Source organism: Echiichthys vipera (genome assembly GCF_963691815.1).
Source record: "Echiichthys vipera genome assembly, chromosome: 5".
In the NCBI taxonomy this organism is placed as follows: Eukaryota; Metazoa; Chordata; class Actinopteri; order Perciformes; family Trachinidae; genus Echiichthys; species Echiichthys vipera.
In genome coordinates, this window is record NC_139830.1 from 34,140,575 (window position 1) to 34,161,690 (window position 21,116).

Here is a 21,116-nt window from a genome sequence, read left to right on the forward strand (position 1 = left end):
TAATATCAGCAACACTTATTCAAACACCAAGTCTATCTTGGATTGCACCCAAACCGCAGCAGAACAGATGAGGAGGCAGCAGGAAGAGTTCAATGATTTATTGTACTCAATGGATTACAGGCATTAGTAATGGAATCCCAGGTCAAGACAAGTCAAGTCACAATTGGTTGTGGTATTTTCTGTTCAACCACCTTGAACCACTCCGAAGGTTCTTCGTTAAACAGATTGAGGTTTGTCCATTACCAGCATGTCAAGACAGGACCTGAGCCACTGATCATTGTCCCATAGATCTACACTTTAACACTGCAGTGCAATCTCTAGGCTCTCAATACAGCCAATGGTAAAATTTGTTTATGATGTACTGACCAAGAGTTTTTGAGGTGTGTAGTTAAAGAGGCACGGAAGGGGATCTCTGATGACTGTGAGGGCTAAAGAAGAGCCTGAGCAAAAGGGTCACTTTATCTCCCTGGGCTTTAAGTACTGGACATGACCCCACCACATGATAAAAGGTCCATCTGTATGTCTACCAGAGCCCATTCTATTCATTCTCACTGGGGTGAACAACACTGGCTTGTACAAATGTACAGTGCATCCGGAAAGTATTCACAGCGTTTCACTTTTTCCACATTTTATTACGTTACAGCCTTATTCCAAATTGTATTAAATTAATCTCTGTCCTCAAAATTCTACACATAATGCCCAATTATGACCACGTGAAAAAAGTTTTCTTGAGAGTTTTGAAAATGTATTAAAATTAAAAAACAAAGAAATCATATTTACATAAGTATTCAAAGCCTTTGCTTAATACTTTGTAGAACCACCTTTGGCAGCCTCTACAGCCTCAAGTCTTTTTGAATATGATGCCACAAGCTTGGCACACCTCTCTTTAGGCAGTTTTGCCCATTCTTCTTTGCAGTACCTCTCAAGCTCTATCAGGTTGGATGGGAGACGTCTTTGCACAGCCATTTTCAGATCTCTCCAGAGATGTTCAATCGGATTCGAGTCTGGGCTCTGGCTGGGCCACTCCAGGACATTCACAGAGTGGTCCTGAAGCCACTCCTTTGAGATCTTGGCTGTGTGCTTGGGGTCGTTGTCCTGCTGAAAAATGAACCGTCGCCCTAGTCTGAGGTCAAGAGCACTCTGGAGCAGGTTTTCATCCAGGATGTCTCTGTACATTGCTGCATTCATCTCTCCCTCTATCCTTACTAGTCTGCCAGTTCCTGCTGCTGAAAAACATCCCCATAGCATGATGCTGCCACCACCATGCTTGCCTGTAGGGATGGTATTGGCCTCGTGATGAGCAGTGCCTGGTTTCCTCTAAACATGACGCCCGGCATTCACACCAAAGAGTTCCATCTTTGTCTCATCAGACCAGATAATTTTGTTTCTCATGGTCTGAGGGTCCTTCAGGTGCCTTTTGGCAAATTCCAGACGGGCTGCCTTGTGCCTTTTACTAAGGAGTGTCTTTCGCCTGGCCACTCTGCCATACAGGACTGATTGGTGGATTGCTGCAGAGATGGTTGTCCTTCTGCAAGGTTCTCCTCTCTCCACGGAGGAACGCTGGAGCTCTGACAGAGTGACCATCGGGTTCTTGGTCACTTCCCTGACCAACGCCCTTCTCCCCCGATTGCTCAATTTAGACGGCCGGCCAGCTCTAGGAAGAGTCCTGCTGGTTCCAAACTTCTTCCAATTACGAATGATGGAGGCCATTGTGCTCATTGGGACATTCAAAGCAGCAGATATTTTTCTGTATCCTTCCCCAGATTTGTCCCTCGAGACAATTTTGTCTCTGAGGTCTGCAGACAATTCCTTTGACTTCATGCTTGGTGTTTGCGCTCTGACATGCAGTCAACTGTGGGACCTTATATAGACAGGTGTGTGCCTTTCCAAATCATGTCCAATCAACTGGATTTACCACAGATGGACTCCATTTAAACTGTAGAAAAATCTCAAGGATGATCAGTGGAAACAGGATGGACCTGAGCTCAATTTTGAGCTTCATGGTAAAGGCTGTGAATACTTACGTAAATGTGATTTCTTTGTTTTTTAATTTTAATAAATTTTCAAAACTCTCAAGAAAACTTTTTTCACGTGGTCATACTGGGGCATTATGTGTAGAATTTTGAGGCCAGAGATTAATTTAATACAATTTGGAATAAGGCTGTAACATAATAAAATGTGGAAAAAGTGAAACGCTGTGAATTCTTTCCGGATGCACTGTAGGTTATTATCTACCCTGAGGATCCATCACATCAAATAGTTTTTCAATACTTTTGGACTTCCAGATCTCATTTCTCAGAGGCTTGCTGCCCTGTCTAATCACACCATGAGGATATATCCAACGCGTTGTTTCACTCAGAACCAGCAAGGGATTGAAATATGATCTGCCTCTGTTTTTAATTTGGGGAAAACACAAAATGAAATAAGGGCTAAATTGAGATAGTTTCAGTTGCTGCTTAGCTTTGTTTATTGCTTGCCTTCTCTCTCTCCCCATCCCTAATTTCAGCCAGTATGTGGCTTGGGAGAAGAAATAAAGACAGAAAGAGATTATGCTTGAATCAAAAACAAAATTTTTGAACAAATATGTCTACTTACAAACAAAGTAATCTTATAATGTGACAACTCATTTGCCAGTGTGCCCACTGTTGTGCAGTCAAAGCGTAAATAATGTGTTTGGGAAACCGAACGTGTGCTCACACAAAGCCTCTCACTCTCAGCACATTAAATCATTATGGGCTTCACATTATTTCAACTTCTGCACAGAGGTCATCTTAATTGCTTTATTGGATTGTAGTAGATTTTCCAACCATCCATCTTCATCCGCTTGTCCCTATTGGGGTCGCGGGGGGGCTGGACATCGGGCGTGAGGCGGGGTACACCCTGGACAGGGTGCCAGTCTATCACAGGGCACATAGAGACAAACATCCATTCTCACTCACATTCACACCTATGGGCAATTTAGAGTCATCAATTAACCTTACACGTGCACGTCTTTGAACTGTGGGAGGAATCCAGAGAACATGCAAACTCTACACAGAAGGGCCCCAGCCTGGATTTGAAACAGCAACCCTCTCGCTGTGAGGCAATAGTTCTAACCCCTGTAGTAGATGTTACAGGTGTTAATGATGATGTCTGTGTGAAACACAATTACACTGATGTGGAAATGAGGAAACACTCAGATGCACGGGTTACAGCTGATGATAAAATCTCCTCTGAGCTGAGACACATTTCCCTCATGTCAGTGCTGATAGACTTTTGCTAACGGAAGTGTGAAGATGAGGTAATTATGAGGTGTCCATTTTTTCACATTGTCCTGTGTATTTCATGTGTTTTTAGGTGATTTACACCTCATTTGGAGGCTCGTCTAAAGGGCTGCACTTCAACAATCTGATTGTGGGTCTGGTGCTTCTGACCAGAGGTCGCGATGAGGAGAAGGCCAAGTGTAAGTAGTTTCTTAGTGCTTCTGTCACACTGTTTTTTATGTTTCCAGCCAACAGCAATCTCTGAACTGTCTGACTTGAAATCTTGAAAAAAATAAATCAATGTGTCCAAAAAACACATCCAACCATAAACTGCAAATATCCATATTTTACCATCATTACCAGAGAACAGGTTTACAAAAAAATACTCAGATCTTTTTTTAGTCTTTTATTTTCTGTTAATGTCAGTTTGCATGGTGGATACCATCCGTGAACCTTATCTGCTTTTGCTTTAAAAAAGAAACCAACCTGTAATGACTATCAACCCTATACTTTAGCAACTTCTGGTTGCAGTAGATAGTTTAGATGTTTCAGATGTTGACATTCGAATTCTAAATCAACATTTGAATAGATGGATAAATAGATAGATAAAAACTTTATTGATCCCAAAGGAAATTAGAGTTTCAGCTGTTCCAAATATTACACTCAAGTAGCAAGCAGGAAATTACAAATAACAAAACATCTATTTTGACTCTAACATTACAGTAAACAACTTCAGTTGTTACAGATAAAAGGTCATATTGTTTCTGTTAAATAAAAGGCTAACTCATTTAAATCAATGAACCATTCATTCACTCATCTTCAACCGCTTTTCCCTGTTTGGGGCATGGGGGGGCTGGAGCCGATCCCAGCTGACATCGGCCGTAACGCGGGGTACACCCTGGACAGGACGCCAGTCTATCACAGGGCACATAGAGACAAACAGAGACAGACAACCATTCACACCTACGGGCAATTTAGAGTCATCAATTAACCTAACACCTGCACGTCTTTGGACTGTGGGAGGAAGCCGGAGAACCCGAAGAAAACCCACGCAGACACGGGGAGAACATGCAAATTCCACACAGAAGGGCCGTAGCCGGGATTCGAAACAGGAACCCTCTTGCTGTGAGGCGACAGTGCTAATCACAGGTGTTGCGGATCTGTTCCCCAGTGTCCTGGGGTGACGGATGCCCAGCACAGGCTGCAGATATGATGGCCGTGTGCAAGTCCTGTGTCCCCCACCCTCTCAGAACTGTGGGAGAACGTCTCTGGCCTGAATTCTGACCTCAGGGAGAGGGACAAAATCCTCCTGGATCTCTCCACCGTTGCCACAACCCAGACGAAACTTGTCGCACATCTTAGGGCTTCCGGCGCTGGTGACCGGACCATGACGGCCGCAGACACCACTCTGCCATGGACTGGCTCCATCACCAGGGAGCCGAGCCCAAGTCTTCTGCCCCCCTCACCTCCGGATCTACCACTGGTACCAACAGGTATGACGTCCTAAGCCTGCAGGATTTACCTTCCCTGGGTGTGCGCTCCAGCTCGTCCCCGGGATTCATCCATCCAGCCGGTCGTGGCTCTTGCCGGCCAAGGAGCTGGGGTCCACTCGTCCAACCTGATCTCTCCCCTCTGTCTCAGTTAGGAGCAGCCGCAGGCCGGCGCACCTCCAGGCAGCCCGTGGAACAGCGCATTCCCTCTGTGCTGGTTGTCGGGACCTAGATAGTCAGGTACGGGAGGGTACGGGAGGGTACGCGGCGACCAGTCCATCGAGTTTAGCAAGTTAGCCTAATCTAACGACAAGAACTGCACATTTTTACCTTTGTAATATTGCGAAAATTTGGAACATTGTGTCTCAAAAAGGTGCAGAAAAACGAGTCCATGCATTTATTACTTCTAGGATGGACTACTGCAACTCTTTGATAAAGCTTACAGCCAGTGCTTATGGGCCCATTTTTAGGCGAGGCAGTGGGGACTGGGCTCAGAAGAGCAATCTTATTATAAATGAGAGATATCAGTATTTTGTGTTGTACGTTGAAAATCAGGAATTTGTCCATCTCAGCTTCAGGGGGGCGGTTCGGAAAATGTGGGAATTGCTTTTGGATAAAATGTCTCATTTGAAGGTACAGAAAAAGTGGCTATTAGTCAGGCTGTATTTGTCCGTCATAGATGCAAAGGACGCAAAAACCCCTTTTTCATACAGGTCCTTAAGAGTTTTGTGGCTGACCATATGTGGAATGCAGGAAGGGAGAAACGCATGGTTGTTCAAAACTGGGGCAAGGAACGAAGCCCTTTGCAAGCCGTACTGCTTCCTGAACTGGATCCAAATTTGAATGGCATTGACGACAACTGGATTGGATGAGACCTTATGGGCAGTTATGGGGAGCTGTGAGCAATTCGTAGAGTACAAAGAGCAGGAGGAAGATGTTATCTCAGTATGAGCCCATGGCGGGCAGGCGTCTGCAACTTCACCGCAGAGCCAATATAAAATGTTGCAGGCCCAGAAGTAGTGGCAGAAATTAGGGAGTGCTAGTCCACCTTCAGGTTTAGGGAGTTGAAGAATATGCTTTTTTTATACGGGCTGGTTTATTTTGCCAGATAAAGGCGTTGAGTTGTTGGTCTAGGTTAGTGAAGAACGATTTGTTAAGACAAATTGGGAGGTGTTGATGTACAGAAACTTTGGTAAAATGACCATACTAATAAGATTAACCCGGCCTGCAAGGGACAGGGGGAGGCCTGCCCATCTAGACTGACTTGCATTTATCCAATAGCAGCTGGAAGTTCTTTTGAAAAAGGTCCCTGGAGGAGCTGGTGATAAACACCCCCAAATACCTGAACCCCTCGTCAGCTGTTTTAAAGGGGAATATGGATTGTGAGAGTGATCTCGCCAAGTTGTTGACAAAGAATAACTCATTCATCTGAATATTCAATTCATACCCTGATAGGTGTCCAAACTGATTCAGCCGTTAGTGTTTTCAGATGCAGAGGGGGTTTCGTACAGAAGCTTAACCCAAATAATAAAATTAGAATCAAATTTCTAATGCCAAATTTCTCCAAAATATAAACTAGGAAGCCTGACTCTACCCGGTCGAAGGCTTTTTCCGCATCTAGCGCCACTACGACCTCAGGAGTGTCCGATCAATGTGAGAATATAATGTTGAGCAGCCTTCTGGTGTTGAAGAATGGATGTCCCTTATATGAAGCCTGTCTGGTCTTGTGAAATTATCGATGACATCACACTTTGGAGGCGGAGGGTGAGGACCTTAGCAAGGATCTTACAATCTACGTTTAAAAGTGAGACCGTCCTCACAGACCGCCTCTTTTTCTACCAACATCTCTTATAGTGATGTTGAGAGATTTCTCCTAGAGCGCAAAAATAGAAAACATTTTATAGCATAATTTTGTTCGCTTCTGGGCTCTTCTGTCACTTACCTTTTACCAGACATCTCACATAGATGGGAAAAAGACTTGAACAACGAATATCTAGAAGATGACTGGCTGTCAGCTATACACCTGATCAAGTCTACAACTACCTGTAACCGGTTAAGAGAAACTCAGTACAAGATACTTCACAGGCTGCATATTACTCCTATTATTTTAAATAAAATTGACCACTCCATTTCTCCTCTATGTACCAAGTGCAACTTGGAAAGGGGAACATACTTTCATTATTTTTGGGAATGTAAACTGATCTCCAGATTCTGGTCACTTATCTCAAAGGTACTCAGTGGTATATTTAAGATAAAAATTAAAAAAGATCCAGGGGTTTTCCTCCTAGGCCTGCCCTCTAGGGACCTACATCTCACTGCATCACATTATAAGCTTTTTGAAAAGCTCCTTCTTGCTGCCCGAAAATGTATCCTGCAAAACTGTACCAAACCTCTTCCACCTACTGTCACCTTTTGGTATAGAGAGATCTTTAATACCCTCCCTCATGAAAGGTTGGAAGCTGTTGTGAAGGGCAAAGATGAGTTATTTTTAAAAGTCTGGACACCCTTTTTAGATTATATACCTGTAGATCTGAAAATTCTGCTAATGATGGGCAGACAGTTTTCTGAGTGGAATAGGACTCCCCCTGTGCGGGGACAATAGGCTACTGATGATTGTTTACTCTTAACTCGTAGTTAGGTACTGACTGGAATCAAACCAGAACTGTAATTATTTTTCATTTAAATTTAATTTCATCTAATTTAATTTACATGTATTTTATTTATTTATTTTCCATTATTTATTTATTTATTTTATTTATTTTTTGTATTTCTGATCATTTAATTATATATTTCATTTTATTTAGTTATTTTACTTACTTATTTTAATGTTATGAATATCACAGCACTGGTAAATGTAACTATTTTTTTTTCTTTTTCTCTTTTTTGTTTTTTTTCTTTCTCTCTTCTTGTCTAACTTTGTATTACATTTGCTGTCTGGTGGGTGGGATGGGGGGTTTGTTTCTGTGTTTTGTATTGTTTATGTTTGAAAAACAATAAAATGTGTTTAAAAAAAAAAAATATGCTGAAATAAAATGTATATTTTTTATAAAGTAAAAAAAGAAAAAAAAAAAAAAAAAGTGAGACCGGTCTGTAGCTGCCACATGAAGTAGGATCCTTGTCTTTCTTTAGGAGCAATGAAATAGATGCCTCATACAAGGTCGTTGGCAGTCTGCCTTCAGTAAAGGAGTCATTAAACATTCACACAAGGATGGGAGCTAACAGCATCGAGTATGCCTTAAAGTACTCAACTGTAAAACCATCGGAACCAGGAGATTTCTTGTTCTGCATAGACTTGATCGCTCCTTGCACCTCCAACAGAGAGATGGGTCTACCGAGCTCCCTAGCGATGTTTATATCAATCTGAGGGTACGTTAAGCATTCTCAGGGGTTGGGGGTAGCTGCAGTAATTGGGCTGCATTCAGAAGTATATAATGCGGTGTAAAAATCAGAAAAAGACTTGTTGATCATCACTGGATCAAAAGTGTGACTACCGTCTGGTAGTTGAATTTTAGGGATTAGTCTGAAAGCACTAGATGCGTGGGCCTGCTGCACCAGGAGTCTCTCTGCCTTATCTTCTTGATCAAAAAAGTTTTGTTTGGATTGTCGTAGTTGTCTCACCACTACGCGTGTCATTAAGAGGCTGTGTTCTGAATGTAGTAGTAGCTGTTTCTTATATAGAGGGGGGGATGGAGAGGTGGAAAAATAATGTCAACTGTGGTAGGAGCGTGGTCAGAAGTGACTATTGGGTGATATTCATATGCATTCCCACAGTCCAGGAGATTGTTATCAAGTAAGAAGAAATTTGGGAGAATGTGTGGTGTAGGGAAAAAAGGAGAGAAGCTTTCCCATGGGGATTTCTAAACCTCCAGGGATCAGAAATTCCCAACTGTGATGCATATGATTTTACTGTTTGTGCTGATTTGGATAGCGTAACCTGTATAGGAGAAGATTTATCAAGAGTCACATCCTGCACCAGATTGAAGTCTCTGCCTATATTAATGCGATGACTGTCAGCGCTTGAGATTTTGGCGAATAGCCTTGCAAAAAACTGTTCATCGTTCCAGGTGGGCGTTCTGGAGTGACATAGAGGCCGTCCGTATCTAGGATTACATTTGTCGGCTCAAACAGGACCCTTTTATGAATGATGATAGCTGCCCCTCTAACTCTATCTGTAAATTTGGAGTGGAATAAGTGGCTCATTCATGCCCTCTTAATACGTTTGGTGTCGGCTGTTTTAAGATGTGTTTCCTGCAGAAACATCACATCCCCCTGAAGGTGCTGCAACTGTGTCAGGACCTTACCTATTTTGATCGCTTTGTTTATTCCCTTAGTATTCCAGGAGATCAGACACACTCCAGTACCTGTCTTTACAGCATTAGCCATAGGAACAATAATAAAAAGTTAGAATGACACTGCATGACCTTAAAGTAATCTGAAGTAGTGGAGGAAGAGAATGGGGAGGGAGGGTAAAAAAACAAAAAAAAGGCCCAAACGCACATAAAGCAGAACTAAAACAAGACAGTAACAATGTGACCAATCTGAGGGCTACTCCCATAGAAAAAACACATTCTGAGCTCTCTAGCTTAAACTAACCACTAAACTGAACTCCCGGGGTCTCCTCCCTAAACAAACAGTGTTTGACCTCTTAAAGTCACATGAGAATAATAGTAAGAATAAAACTTAGAAATAGTATTAGTAATTATGCCAGAACAGACATTAAATTAGTCAGCAGAGGGTGCCAAGATGCCCTGGGGCAGACAGGCCATGAGGGTATTTTTCTACCTCAGCTCAGATGAATAGGATGTGTTTATAAAACCCTCCACCCTGCGTTAGAATGCACGCTGTATCGATACAGGTCACCTCTGCACATACTATAAAAATTGTCAGGCTTCAGTAAAGCCCTTTGACCAAACAGATAACAAGAATACTTCAGATAACACTATGGCGGAGGGTGATAAAAAGTATAAATATAATAAAATAAAGCTTTGAAATAAATATATAATAACGATCTCAAATCCACATGCAGACAAGCTTCCAGTGCTTGGCACGAAGACCGACCAAAGACAAACTAAATCCACATAACAGTGTGAGAAGGCACAAAAACAGGATGAAGAAACGGGAATTTAAAAAGCATCAAAAAACACCGGACCTCAAGTCAACATGTCCACAGGGCTTTAAAATGACCACTTAGCGATTTCTGTTCAAAACTTTAACAGACAGAAAGTCTGTAGCCTGCCAGGACTTTAACTGTTAACGTGGCGGTCTAAAAATAATATAAAGTATATAAACTCCGGTCAGTCCGGGGCTGCTATAGCACAGCGACACAGTCAGCACCACACCAACTCACGGTTATCCAGACAACATGACAGCGGCTCGTCTGCGGTGAAATCAACAGCTCTCCGGCGGTCATCAGGGCACCTCTGTGCGGGTGGATGTTATATAGGCATTCTCCTTGGTGACCGTGGTGACCCTTTTCCTGGCTCCGCTCATTGTGATGACCAGTCTCGCAGGGAACAGCAGCGCGGGTCTGAAGCCCAAGTTGTAAATCTTCGACATCACCTCTCTGTATTTCTGGTGCTGTTCCACCACCTCCGGAGTGTAGTTCTCGTAGATGGCGATGGGAGACCCTCTGTATTGTAGCTGGCCTCTCATGGTGCGGGCTTCGCGTATGATTTTCTCCTTTATCTGGTGCCTGTGCAGCCGGATGATGACTGGCTGTGGTCTCTGCCCCGGCCTCCGTTTCTCAGCTAGTGTGCGGTGAGCCCTGTCACACTCCGGCGGTGATTCAAGGAAATCGAAAACCTCCATGAGCAGCTCTGCAAAGAAGGCTGTGGGTCGTGGACCTTCAACAGATTCTGGTAATCCCTCAGCGGATTTTTGTGGTATATACATGTGTGCCTGCTCAAATATATCATGCCAGTAGGTGGCACTGTCACTACTTGTAACTCATGCTTTCTGAGTATACGCTGCACTTGTCCTGACTCCTTAGAAGTAAACACCGTGCCTCTTGATTAGCTTGCCTGCTGGCTTCCTTTTCAGTTTTTTTACAACATAACATATAAGCGCAGAGGATGGCTCTGCTTGGGATTTCGCCATTTCATGCATTTTTACAAAGCATAGGTGAGCCTATGGTGCCTTTCGAAGCATGGATTCACATGTTTGATAGCTATGTACTTGGCCGACTACTTGGAGAATAAGAGAAAGCGTGCTTTGCTAATACCCACAGTCGGCGTAGAGGCTCAGCGAATCTTCTACACGCTGCCAGCAAATGGTGATTGCTACGAAGCTGCATTAAAGGCTTTAAAGACATTTTTGTACATAAATTGAATGTCGTTGCATAGGGGAATAATTTTCGCCAGAGAGCTCAACGAGCTGGTGAGTCCACAGCTCAGTATGCAGCTGCCCTGCGGAAGCTAATTGTTACATGTGAGTTGGGGACAATATCTGAGAACATGTTAAGACACCAAATGGTGGAAAAAACGTCCAATGTACGGTTCAAAGAGCACTTGCTGCTTGAGGATAAACTTACACTCGAAAAGACTTTGACAATTGCTGCTCAGAATGAAAATGCAGTTGCTGAAGCTTAAACGATAGTGTCTTCAAGAGGAGCAGCTAAGGTTGTTGTCAGCATGGTTCGTGGGACTACTCTTTGTGGAGGGAAGCAAAACTAGCAAACCACCCAACTTTCCCAGACCACCCCAAAGACTGTTGCCTTGAACGGCTCAACGGCTGCTGGTAAGACATGCTACAGATATGGCTCTTCAACACACATTTCAAATTACCCCAAGTGCCCAGCCAAATCAGTCACATGCAGACATTGTAATAAGCCTGGACATTTTGCCAGAGTGTGCAGGAGCACACAGGTCTATTAGTTGATGAAGATGATGCAAGTACACTGAGCAGTAAATTAATGTGCAATGTCTCCCTAAAGGCTTCAGGTGGCCCTACAATTACTGCTGATCTGATGGTGGACACCGGGTCTTGTATCTCTTTTCTCCCAGAGCACATGCACAAGACTCACTTCAGCCACAGCCCTCTCCTGAAGCCCAGAAAAACACTGCCCACATACACAAAGAAACCTATACCTGTGCTAGTTTGTCTGGAACTGACGGTGACATACATGACAAAATGCACGTCCCAGTACATATTATTATTCAGTTACTGGATTTGTTCACAAAGTCACTGTGAGACCTGGAATACCGCCTGTGCAGCAAAAGCTACGTCGTCTGCCTTTTGCCATTTGTTATGCAGTGTCTCAGGGGACTAGAAAAGGACGGTGTCATTGAACGCATCAACTCCTCACCATGGGTTTCAAGTGGGGTCCGCTCAGGATATGTCCAGATCTACGTGAGCCCAACAAGGCTGTGGTTGTTGACAGCCATCCACTGCCTCATATTGAGGAGGTGTTTCATGAGCTACAAGGAGCACAAATATTCTCCTCTATTGACCTGCAAAATGCATATCATCAGGTACCTCTGCACCCTGAGAACCGAGACCTTACTGGTTTTATCTCTCGTGATGGACTTTTTCGGTTCACTAAGCTCCCATTCGGTCTTGCATCAGCCCCAAGTGCATTCCAGGAGATGTCACAGATTCTGGCAGGTTTGGATGGTGTACAGTGTTACTTAGACGATATTATTGTGTTTGCTGATACTCCTATGCTGCTTGAGACACAATTCAGAGCTGTACTGCACCGATTGAACGACAGTGGACTGAAACTCAATGTGGAGTGCCTGAAAAATTAACTTATTTCTTAGGCCACATTGTCTCTGCTTCAGGCATCCGTCCCAACCCAGATCATGTCACTGACATAACAGAGGCTCCTCCCACTTGTGATGCCACAGCCCTACAGTCCTTCCTAGGCCTCACAGGGTGGTGTTCAAAGTTAATTCCCTGCTATGCTTCTCTGGTGGAACCCCTTTGTGGTCTGCTGAAGAAAAATGCAGAAATATACTGATGCTGCTCAGGAGGCTCTTCCTCACCTCAAAGATCTGATTGCTCCAAGCCCCTGTGTGCGGTCAACTGGGCGGCACACTTACCTTTGGGGAAAACACTTCACCCTGCGCACAGACCATAGCCCACTTAGGGCGCACTCACACTGTCCTTCCGCACTGCGCCCCGGGCTTTAGGGTACTTGTCCCCCCTCCCTCTCCCCCCGCGCCCAAGGCCCGTTTGTACTTACACTGCCTTGGCCTCGCGCAAATGCTTCTTGCTGTCCATACGTCATCACGCCGCAACACGTCACACGCATTGATTGACGTCATCGCGTTTGTTTACAAATCTTTCCATAGACCTCGCAGTTTTTGTGCGTCTTGTCCGATTGTTTTTAAATATTTTCATCCGACCAAATCTGCTGTAAACACTCCACCTCCGCATCACACCAACGTGAACCTTTCGCCGCCATTGTTGTTGTTGTTAAATGTCCGCGCATGGTCCCCCTTATGTCCGAACAGGCGCACATAAATTACGTCAGAACCGTCGTAGGCCTCGTGCTCGTGCTCGTGCTCGTACACGTGCGCCCGCTCGTGCTTGTACATGTGCGAACGGGCTCTACAAAAGCCCACCTCTCTCAGGCGGGCCGTGGACGGCCCGCTGTCCGCAGTTATGCGCGGAGCGGGTGCACTCACACTGCTAAAAAGCACTAGGCTTTAGCTGAAAAAACGGTTTTGGCTCGGTGCGGAAGGACAGTGTGAGTGCGCCCTTACTGCCCAGCTGTCCACCAAAGGCTTCGGAAAAGCTTCCTTTTCCCTTTTTTTTTTCTTTTTTGTTATGCCTAATTATGCTGCTATAGGCATAGACTACTGGGGGATAATACTGTTCCTGATACTCTGTGCTTTTATCCTGTCTGTCTTATCATTCATGTCTCATCAATGCATGTTACTAATTCAACTTCATATTTACCACTACAATTGTTATTGTCATTATCATATTGTCACCTTGGCTGTGCCTGTTTCTTGCTGTTCTGCTGTATTAACTGTCATAACATATAATTCATATTTACATTACTTTAACTATTATTATAGTCACTTTTGTGGTTGCTTGCATCTCTGGAAGTGTCTGTTTGTCTTTGTCTCTCTTTGTCCATCTGTCCGTCTTTTCTCTCTTTCTCTCTTCTTCCTCCCCAACTGGTGCAGACAGATGGCCGCCCTACACAGAGCTGGGTCTGTCCAACGTTCCTGCCTGTTATAGGGAAGGTTTTCGTTGCTGCTGTACTCAATGGGGGAATTGTTGGGTTTGTGTAAATTAGAAATAAGTCATTAAGTGTGGTTTATACCTACTCTGTAACGTGTCCTGAGATTACTTTTGTTATTATTTGGCACTATAAATAAAATTGAATTTAATTGAATTGAACTGGCCAGCTTCAGCCTGAACAATACACCCCCTAGTGCTCAGGAGAAAAAAATATTTCAACACAAATCCAATATTTAGCTCCTACACAGCCAGTGGGGCAAATTCAGAATACAAAATACTGCACTGTTATTGCTGAACTCGCCCAAACTTTTGAACATTTTTTTTTTTCCAAGCAAATGCTTTTCCTGGTTTTTAACAGGCATGTTACACCCTCTTTAAACAAAGGTTTCAAAGGAGACTGAAACATATAAAGGACACCAATACATTTTATCAGGAGAAAACCAGAAGACTTTATTTTTCATTATCATCTTACTCAAAGAAAATAAACAAAAGGGATTTGAGACCCCAGCCAAAAAGAACAAAAGATGGGGAAGCCACTGAACCAAACACACAGTGAGTTGTGGTACCCAGCTCATCCCCCCTAAACCACTTAAAGAGGAAACTAACCTACAACAAAACCTGATACCTGGACTACCGATGCTCTCCAGCTAACCCTAAACACTAACTAAGAGCTGATTGTTTCCCTCCTGCTCTTTTCTTTCTGTCTTTCTCTGTGAAATAAAGCTTCCTTCAAATGAGCTGGGAAATGTCAAATCATAAGAACGATCTTAGAGAAAAAAATAATTGTGAAAAAATATAAAGTCTACTTGTGCTACATTAGGGGGTAAAAGAAAACAACAGAACTGGCCATTTAAGTGACACTCCCACAAATGCCGGATGTGTGTCTGAATGCAGCCTAAACCATGCTGGGGAAATGTGTTTTATCAGACCATGCTCCTCAGCTCTCTCTGATGGGAACTGACTCCCGGGGGCTGTTGCATGAAACCTAGATAAGGGATTAAGCCGGGATATTCTGGTTATCCTGGATGACTTCATCCATGATCCGGTTGCATGAAAGCCCAGGCACCTAAGTTACCATGGAGATTTATTCTGTGCTGTTAGCCTGGTCCAGACCGGACCTAATTAATCCTGCTGCTTTATCTTTTCAGTCAGCTGTCACTCCCATCACAAATCAGACATGTTTCACAATTATTCCATGATCTTTTAGCCAGATTTTTATTAGCCATGAAAGTATTAAGTACAATTATGAGGTACTTGAACAATTCCATTTGATGCTGCTTTATTCTTCTACTCCACTACATTACAAAGGAAATATTGTGCTTTTTACTCCACTACATTCATTTGGAAACTTTAGTTCTTTTTAATATTCAGATTATTAATACAAAAAATTATCAACAAATTAAATACCATATACTGTTATAGATTAAGCTACACAGCAGTATATAAAGTAAATTCAATTAGCCCACCTATATCAGCTGTAATATTAAAGTGATATTAACATTCATCTATTCATAATTATACAAAATATGAAATGGCCCATTCTGCATAAAGACTACTTTTTGTACTTAAAGTATATTTTGATACTAATACTTTTGTACTTTTACTAAGTTAAATTTTGAGTGTAGGACTTTTACTTACAGAGTATTTCCAGTGTGGTAGTGCTACATTTACTTAAGAAAAGCTCTGAGTACCCTAAAGCCCGGGGCGCGGTGCGGAAGGACAGTGTGAGTGCGCCCTAAGTCCCATTTCTTCAGGTACCTTTAAATACGCAATTTCACTCGTACATATTTTTCATCATTCCTGCACAAACCTCCAGCCTGCCCACTAGTTGAATGTCTGAAGCTTAAGCCCCACATACCAGGCTGTGTGTCTCAGTTGTACAGTATTTTACAAGACATGGGAGGTAACTCTCTTCACCATTTGAAAGAGCAGTTGGGTGAAGACTTGAGCTTGGAGCTTTCTGAGGAAACCTGGCAAAGAGCTATCAAAAGAGTACATACATCCTCAATTTGTGTTAGGCACGGATTGGTTCAATTTAAGATACTCAACCGCCTGCACCTCTGTAGAGTCAGACTGGCCTAGATATACCCTGGCTCAGATCCAAACTGCATTAGGGCGCACTCACACTGTCCATCCGTACCGTGCCCCGTGCTTTAGGGTACCGTCCCCCCCCCTCCCTCTCCCCCGCGGGCCAGGCCCGTTTGTACTCACACTACCTGGGCCTTGGCGAATGCTTCTTGTTGCCTATACGTCATCACGCCGTAACACGTCACACGTCACACGCATTGATGGACGTCATCGCGATGCCTCACTTTGTTTACAAATTCTTCCATAGACCTCAGAGTTTTTGTGCGTCTTGTCCATCTGTTTTCTGAAAAATGTTATCTGACCAAATCTGCAATAAACACTCCACCTCCGCATCACACCAACGTGAACCTTTGGCCGCCATTGTTTTAAAAGCCCCCACATGATCCGTCCTTCTTTTTTCTATGTCCGAACAGGCGCACTCGGGGTGGAACGGTTCACAAAATCCACTGTTCGGTTCATATCACGGTTTTCGGGTCACAGTTTTTCGGTTCGGTTCGGTTGTTTTTTCTATTTCTTTTAGATTCTAAAAATACCATGTATCAGATATGTAGCCTAATAATTAAAAAAAATGTAATCACATATTCTTAAGGACATGTCATGCAATCATGCAAAAACTGAAATAATAAGGCAGCTTGCTTAGGGATTACTGTAACAATCTTAAATGAAACTGAAGTGAGATTTTGAAACAGTAGGAGACACATTGCTACATTTACGCGTTTATACATTTAGTTGGCAAAAAGGTAAACAATTGTTTGCCTTCTAGGTGAGAATATAAACACTTTTACATTATCAAATCTTAGAAAAGATTAAGAAAGGTTTTTTTTCACTAAAATACGCACAAACAGCAATCACTGATATGACTGAATAAAGGCTAAATCAGGGCTATTCAATTAATTTGGAATTTAGGCTGGTTGACGAAAATTATCCAAAATGAGGGGCTGGAAAAATATGAGCATCACATTTATGGATATTGTAAAACAATACAGTTAGATAGGAGTACATACAGTATATTGTCTTTATTTTATTAATGTAAATATTAGTCATGGCCTCAAAGTGCAACAAGCTTGTCAAAAAACAATCCTTGTTGAATGAACAAACCTGTTAACCAGAGGTTTTCACTCAATTATTGGACTAAAGGACAAGTTCGAGGCTCTTGTCCTTTACTTGAGTATTTTATTTACATGCTACTTTATACTTCTACTCCTCTACAAATCAGTGGAAATATTCAACTTTTTACTCCACTACATTTATCTGATTACTTCAGTTACTAGTTACTTTACCAGGCTTACAAGTACATATGAAACATTAGTTTATTCATCAAAAACTGGACTGACACAAATGAACATAACATAAATGCAGAGTAGCATGATTTTTCTGAAAATGCCTAATCAACTTATCCTCTTTACACTCAGATATGGCTGCAGAGTAAACACAGGCTTCACAGTGACAGAAACAAAAACTTCTCTGTCCATTCCCTGGTGAACTGACGGTTTTCTGTGACAACTTTTCCTTTTTCAGAGTAGAAAGAGACATTGATGTGGTGATTTAACCACGGATTTTACCAGACAGAAACGAACAAACAGAGCAGAGCTTAGCGAGCTGTTGGAGCAAGTCTCCCAGCGCGCCGGGATTTGATACACTGAGACGTAGCGCTGAGACGTAGCGCTGAGATAGATACGAGAGAGCACAGCGGTCATGAAGGCCTACGTTGCACCTCATAAACCGAACCGTGACATGCGTACCGAACGGGACGTAATTTTTTAATAAACCGTTCCACCCCTAAAGCGCACATAAAATGACGTCACAACCGCCGTAGGCCTCGTGCTCGTGCTTTACAAAAGCCCACCTCTCCCAAACGGGCCATGGCCGGCATGCGTGCCGTACGGTTGCACTCACACTGGTCAAACAAACTAGACTTAGCTGTGAAACGTGCTTGGGCACGTTACGGATGGACAGTGTTAGTTCGCCCTTAGATGCCATCAGGCCCCAGAGATTTTCAATACATTCTCTTTTTGTAAAAAAAAGAATCGAGCCAGATGCAGTTACCTCAGTATTCGGGGTTACCCCTAGCAACAGCGGGCTATCAAAACATCATTCAGACTTCATAGTGTTCTCAACATTACTTATCCTTTTTGGTTGGAAATCAACCACACCTCCATCCCACGTTGGGTCCGTGAGGTGATGGTGTTTCTTAAGCTAGAAAAAATCAGATGCACAATTCAGGGCTCTGTAAAAAGGTTAAAAAAACTTGGTGCGATTTTTAAGAATACTTAACAAGTGAATTTGATGCAACCACCTTAGATATGCAGCTCTCTACCCCTACCCCCCCACCCTTCTCTTCTCCTCCTGTCTTTTCTCTTGTTGACTTTCCTTTTTACTTATTTTTTTGGCATGTACATGGATGGACTATTGAAAATGTAACAAATTGAAGCAAAATAAAAACTGTCTATAAAGTATTTATGTATATTATAAATGACTCACACTGGAGATGGGATCCATGTATGATGTTCATGCAATTGTGTCTAATAGCTCTCTGTCAGTTTAAACTGTTTTGTTTTTTCTCACGACAGTTCTCTTTTGAAAACTCAATAAAAAACTATTTGAAATAAATAAAATAAGAGCAGCACAGCAGAACCATCAGATTGGACGAACCACTGTGATTAATTATATATCTTTAAACATTTCTTTTTCAACAGTTACGCCTGAAAATTACAAAATAAATCAACAAGTTTGCCAATTTCACATATCTTTACAATGTAAATCAACTGCCAGTTGTCTACCTGGAAGTGATTATTGATTCTGCCAATATCTGTCTCATTCTTGGGACTATTTTTGCCGACCGCGTCTCCGTCTGGACGCAACAATGCGGCGGCTCCATTGTTTACACCTGTGAACAGCTGTTGTCACTAGCACCAACGGCGCTAATGCGGGAGAGGCCTGAAATCCCCACAGAACTGAGGAAAAAGTACAGGGGATGTAAGGCTGGACGTAAACACCGGGAAAAGAAGAGGAGATACAAACCTCTCTCTCTCCCTATCACCATGGGGAACGTGAGGTCGCTGGCTAATAAGATGGACGAGCTGGCGGGCCTGGTGAAGACTCAGTGGATGTATCGTGTGAGCAGTGTGTTGTGTTTCACGGAGACGTGGCTCGACGAGGACATCCCGGACTCTAACGTAACTGTGGACGGCTTTCAGACTGTTCCGGCGGACAGGAGTCACCGTGAGAGTGGCAAGAGAAAAGGTGGGGGACTTGCTATTCTTATTAACAACAAGTGGTGTCATCCTGGACACGTTACTGTAAAGGAGTGTGTGTGCAGCCCGGACATTGAGCTGCTTGCCGTGAGTCTTCGGCCTTACTATCTGCCGAGGGAGTTTTCACACGTGATCGTCCTGGTTGTTTACATTCCTCCGCCTGCAAACGCGGCGCGCACGAGTGACGTCATCCACACCGTCGTTGCATTCATTGCAATATCTGGGGACTTCGACCACATCACTCTGGCTGCAACACTGCCCACTTTCAAGCAGTTTGTGGACTCTCCCACCAGGGAAAACAAGACACTGGACCTGCTGTATGCTAATGTTAAGGAGGCTTACTGCTCCACTGCCCTTCCTCCTCTTGGAAGATCAGACCACAGCCTCATCCACCTGCAGCCCCTGTATAAGCCCCAAGTCCAGCGGCTTCCTGTGACCACCAGGACTGTGAGGAGATGGTCACAGGAGACTGATGAAGCTTTACAGGGCTGCTTTGAACTCACAGACTGGGATTTGCTCTGTGATTCACATGGAGAGGACCTTGATGATCTCACGGACTGCATAACAGGATACATCAATTTCTGTGTGGACAGCGTTGTTCCTACAGTGACTGTACGCTGTTTCTCAAATAACAAGCCGTGGGTCACCAGAGACATCAAGGTCCTGCTGAATGCGAAGAAGAGAGCCTTCAGAGAAGGGGACAGAGAGCAGATGAGGCAGGTCCAGAGGGAGCTTAAGGAGAGGATCCAACAGGGCAAAGACACCTACAGGAGAAAGCTGGAGCACAAACTCCAGCAGAACAATTTGAAGGACGTGTGGAGCGGCATGAGGAGCATCACTGGCTACAAACCATCTGGTAGCCAGACAGAAGGAGGTGGTACTGAACGTGCCAATGAGCTGAATCTGTTCTTCAAGAGATTTGATGAAAGGGCTCTGGACGACCCCCCCCCCCCCCACGGCTCCTCCACAACAATCCACCTCCAAACCTCCAACCCTGCTGACACCTCCCCCTCAATTCCTTCCTGATTTTGCCCTACCTGTCCCCCCCCCCCCCCCGCCATCACCTCTCTCCACCCCCACCAACACACACAGCAGACAGACCTTCACTGGACTCCGCCCAGGCAAGGCAGCAGGTCCCGACGGTCTCAGCCCGAGGGTCCTCAAAACATGTGCGATCCAGCTGTGTGGAGTCCTGCAGTACATCTATAACCTCAGCCTGAGTCTTGAGAAGGTCCCTGTGCTGTGGAAGACATCCTGCCTGGTACCAGTACCAAAGAAGGTGCGTCCCAGCACCTCCGAAGACTACAGACCGGTGGCGCTGACGTCGCACCTGATGAAGTCCCTGGAGAGGCTGGTCCTTTCACTTCTTTGGCCCCTGGTCAGCTCATCACTGGACCCTCTACAGTTTGCCTACCAGTCCGAGACTAGGTGTGGAGGACGCTATCATCTTCCTGCTCCACCGTGCCTTCGCCCACATGGACACACTGGGAACCACATGCAGGTGATGCAGGTGGACCCTCCCCTGGTTTCCTGGATTACGGATTACTTGACGGGTCGACCACAGTATGTCAGACTGCAGGACGGAGTGTCTGACACTGTGGTCAGCAGCACTGGAGCTCCACAGGGTACTGTTCTTTCCCCATTTCTGTTCACCCTGTACACCTCAGACTTTCAGTTCCTCTCTGAATCCTGCCACCTGCAGAAGTTTGCTGACGACAATTGTTGGCTGTGTCAGTGAGGGGAAGGAGGAAGAGGTACAGGGGCGTTGTGGACTCCTTCGTCGACTGGTGTGAAGCTAATCACCTAAACGCCACCAAGACTAAGGAGCTAGTGGTGGATTTCCGCAGGAG

At 44.0% G+C, this 21,116-nt stretch overlaps 1 protein-coding gene across 1 annotated transcript in view; it reads left to right on the forward strand.

Moving 5' to 3' along the window:
• usp32 (ubiquitin specific peptidase 32) overlaps positions 1–21,116 on the forward strand; it is a 111,627-nt gene that overhangs the window by 27,282 nt on the left and 63,229 nt on the right. The window contains exon 3 of the mRNA XM_083913803.1: positions 3,337–3,442. Coding sequence (XP_083769929.1) covers positions 3,337–3,442 — 106 coding nt within the window. The remainder of the gene's footprint in view (positions 1–3,336; positions 3,443–21,116) is intronic.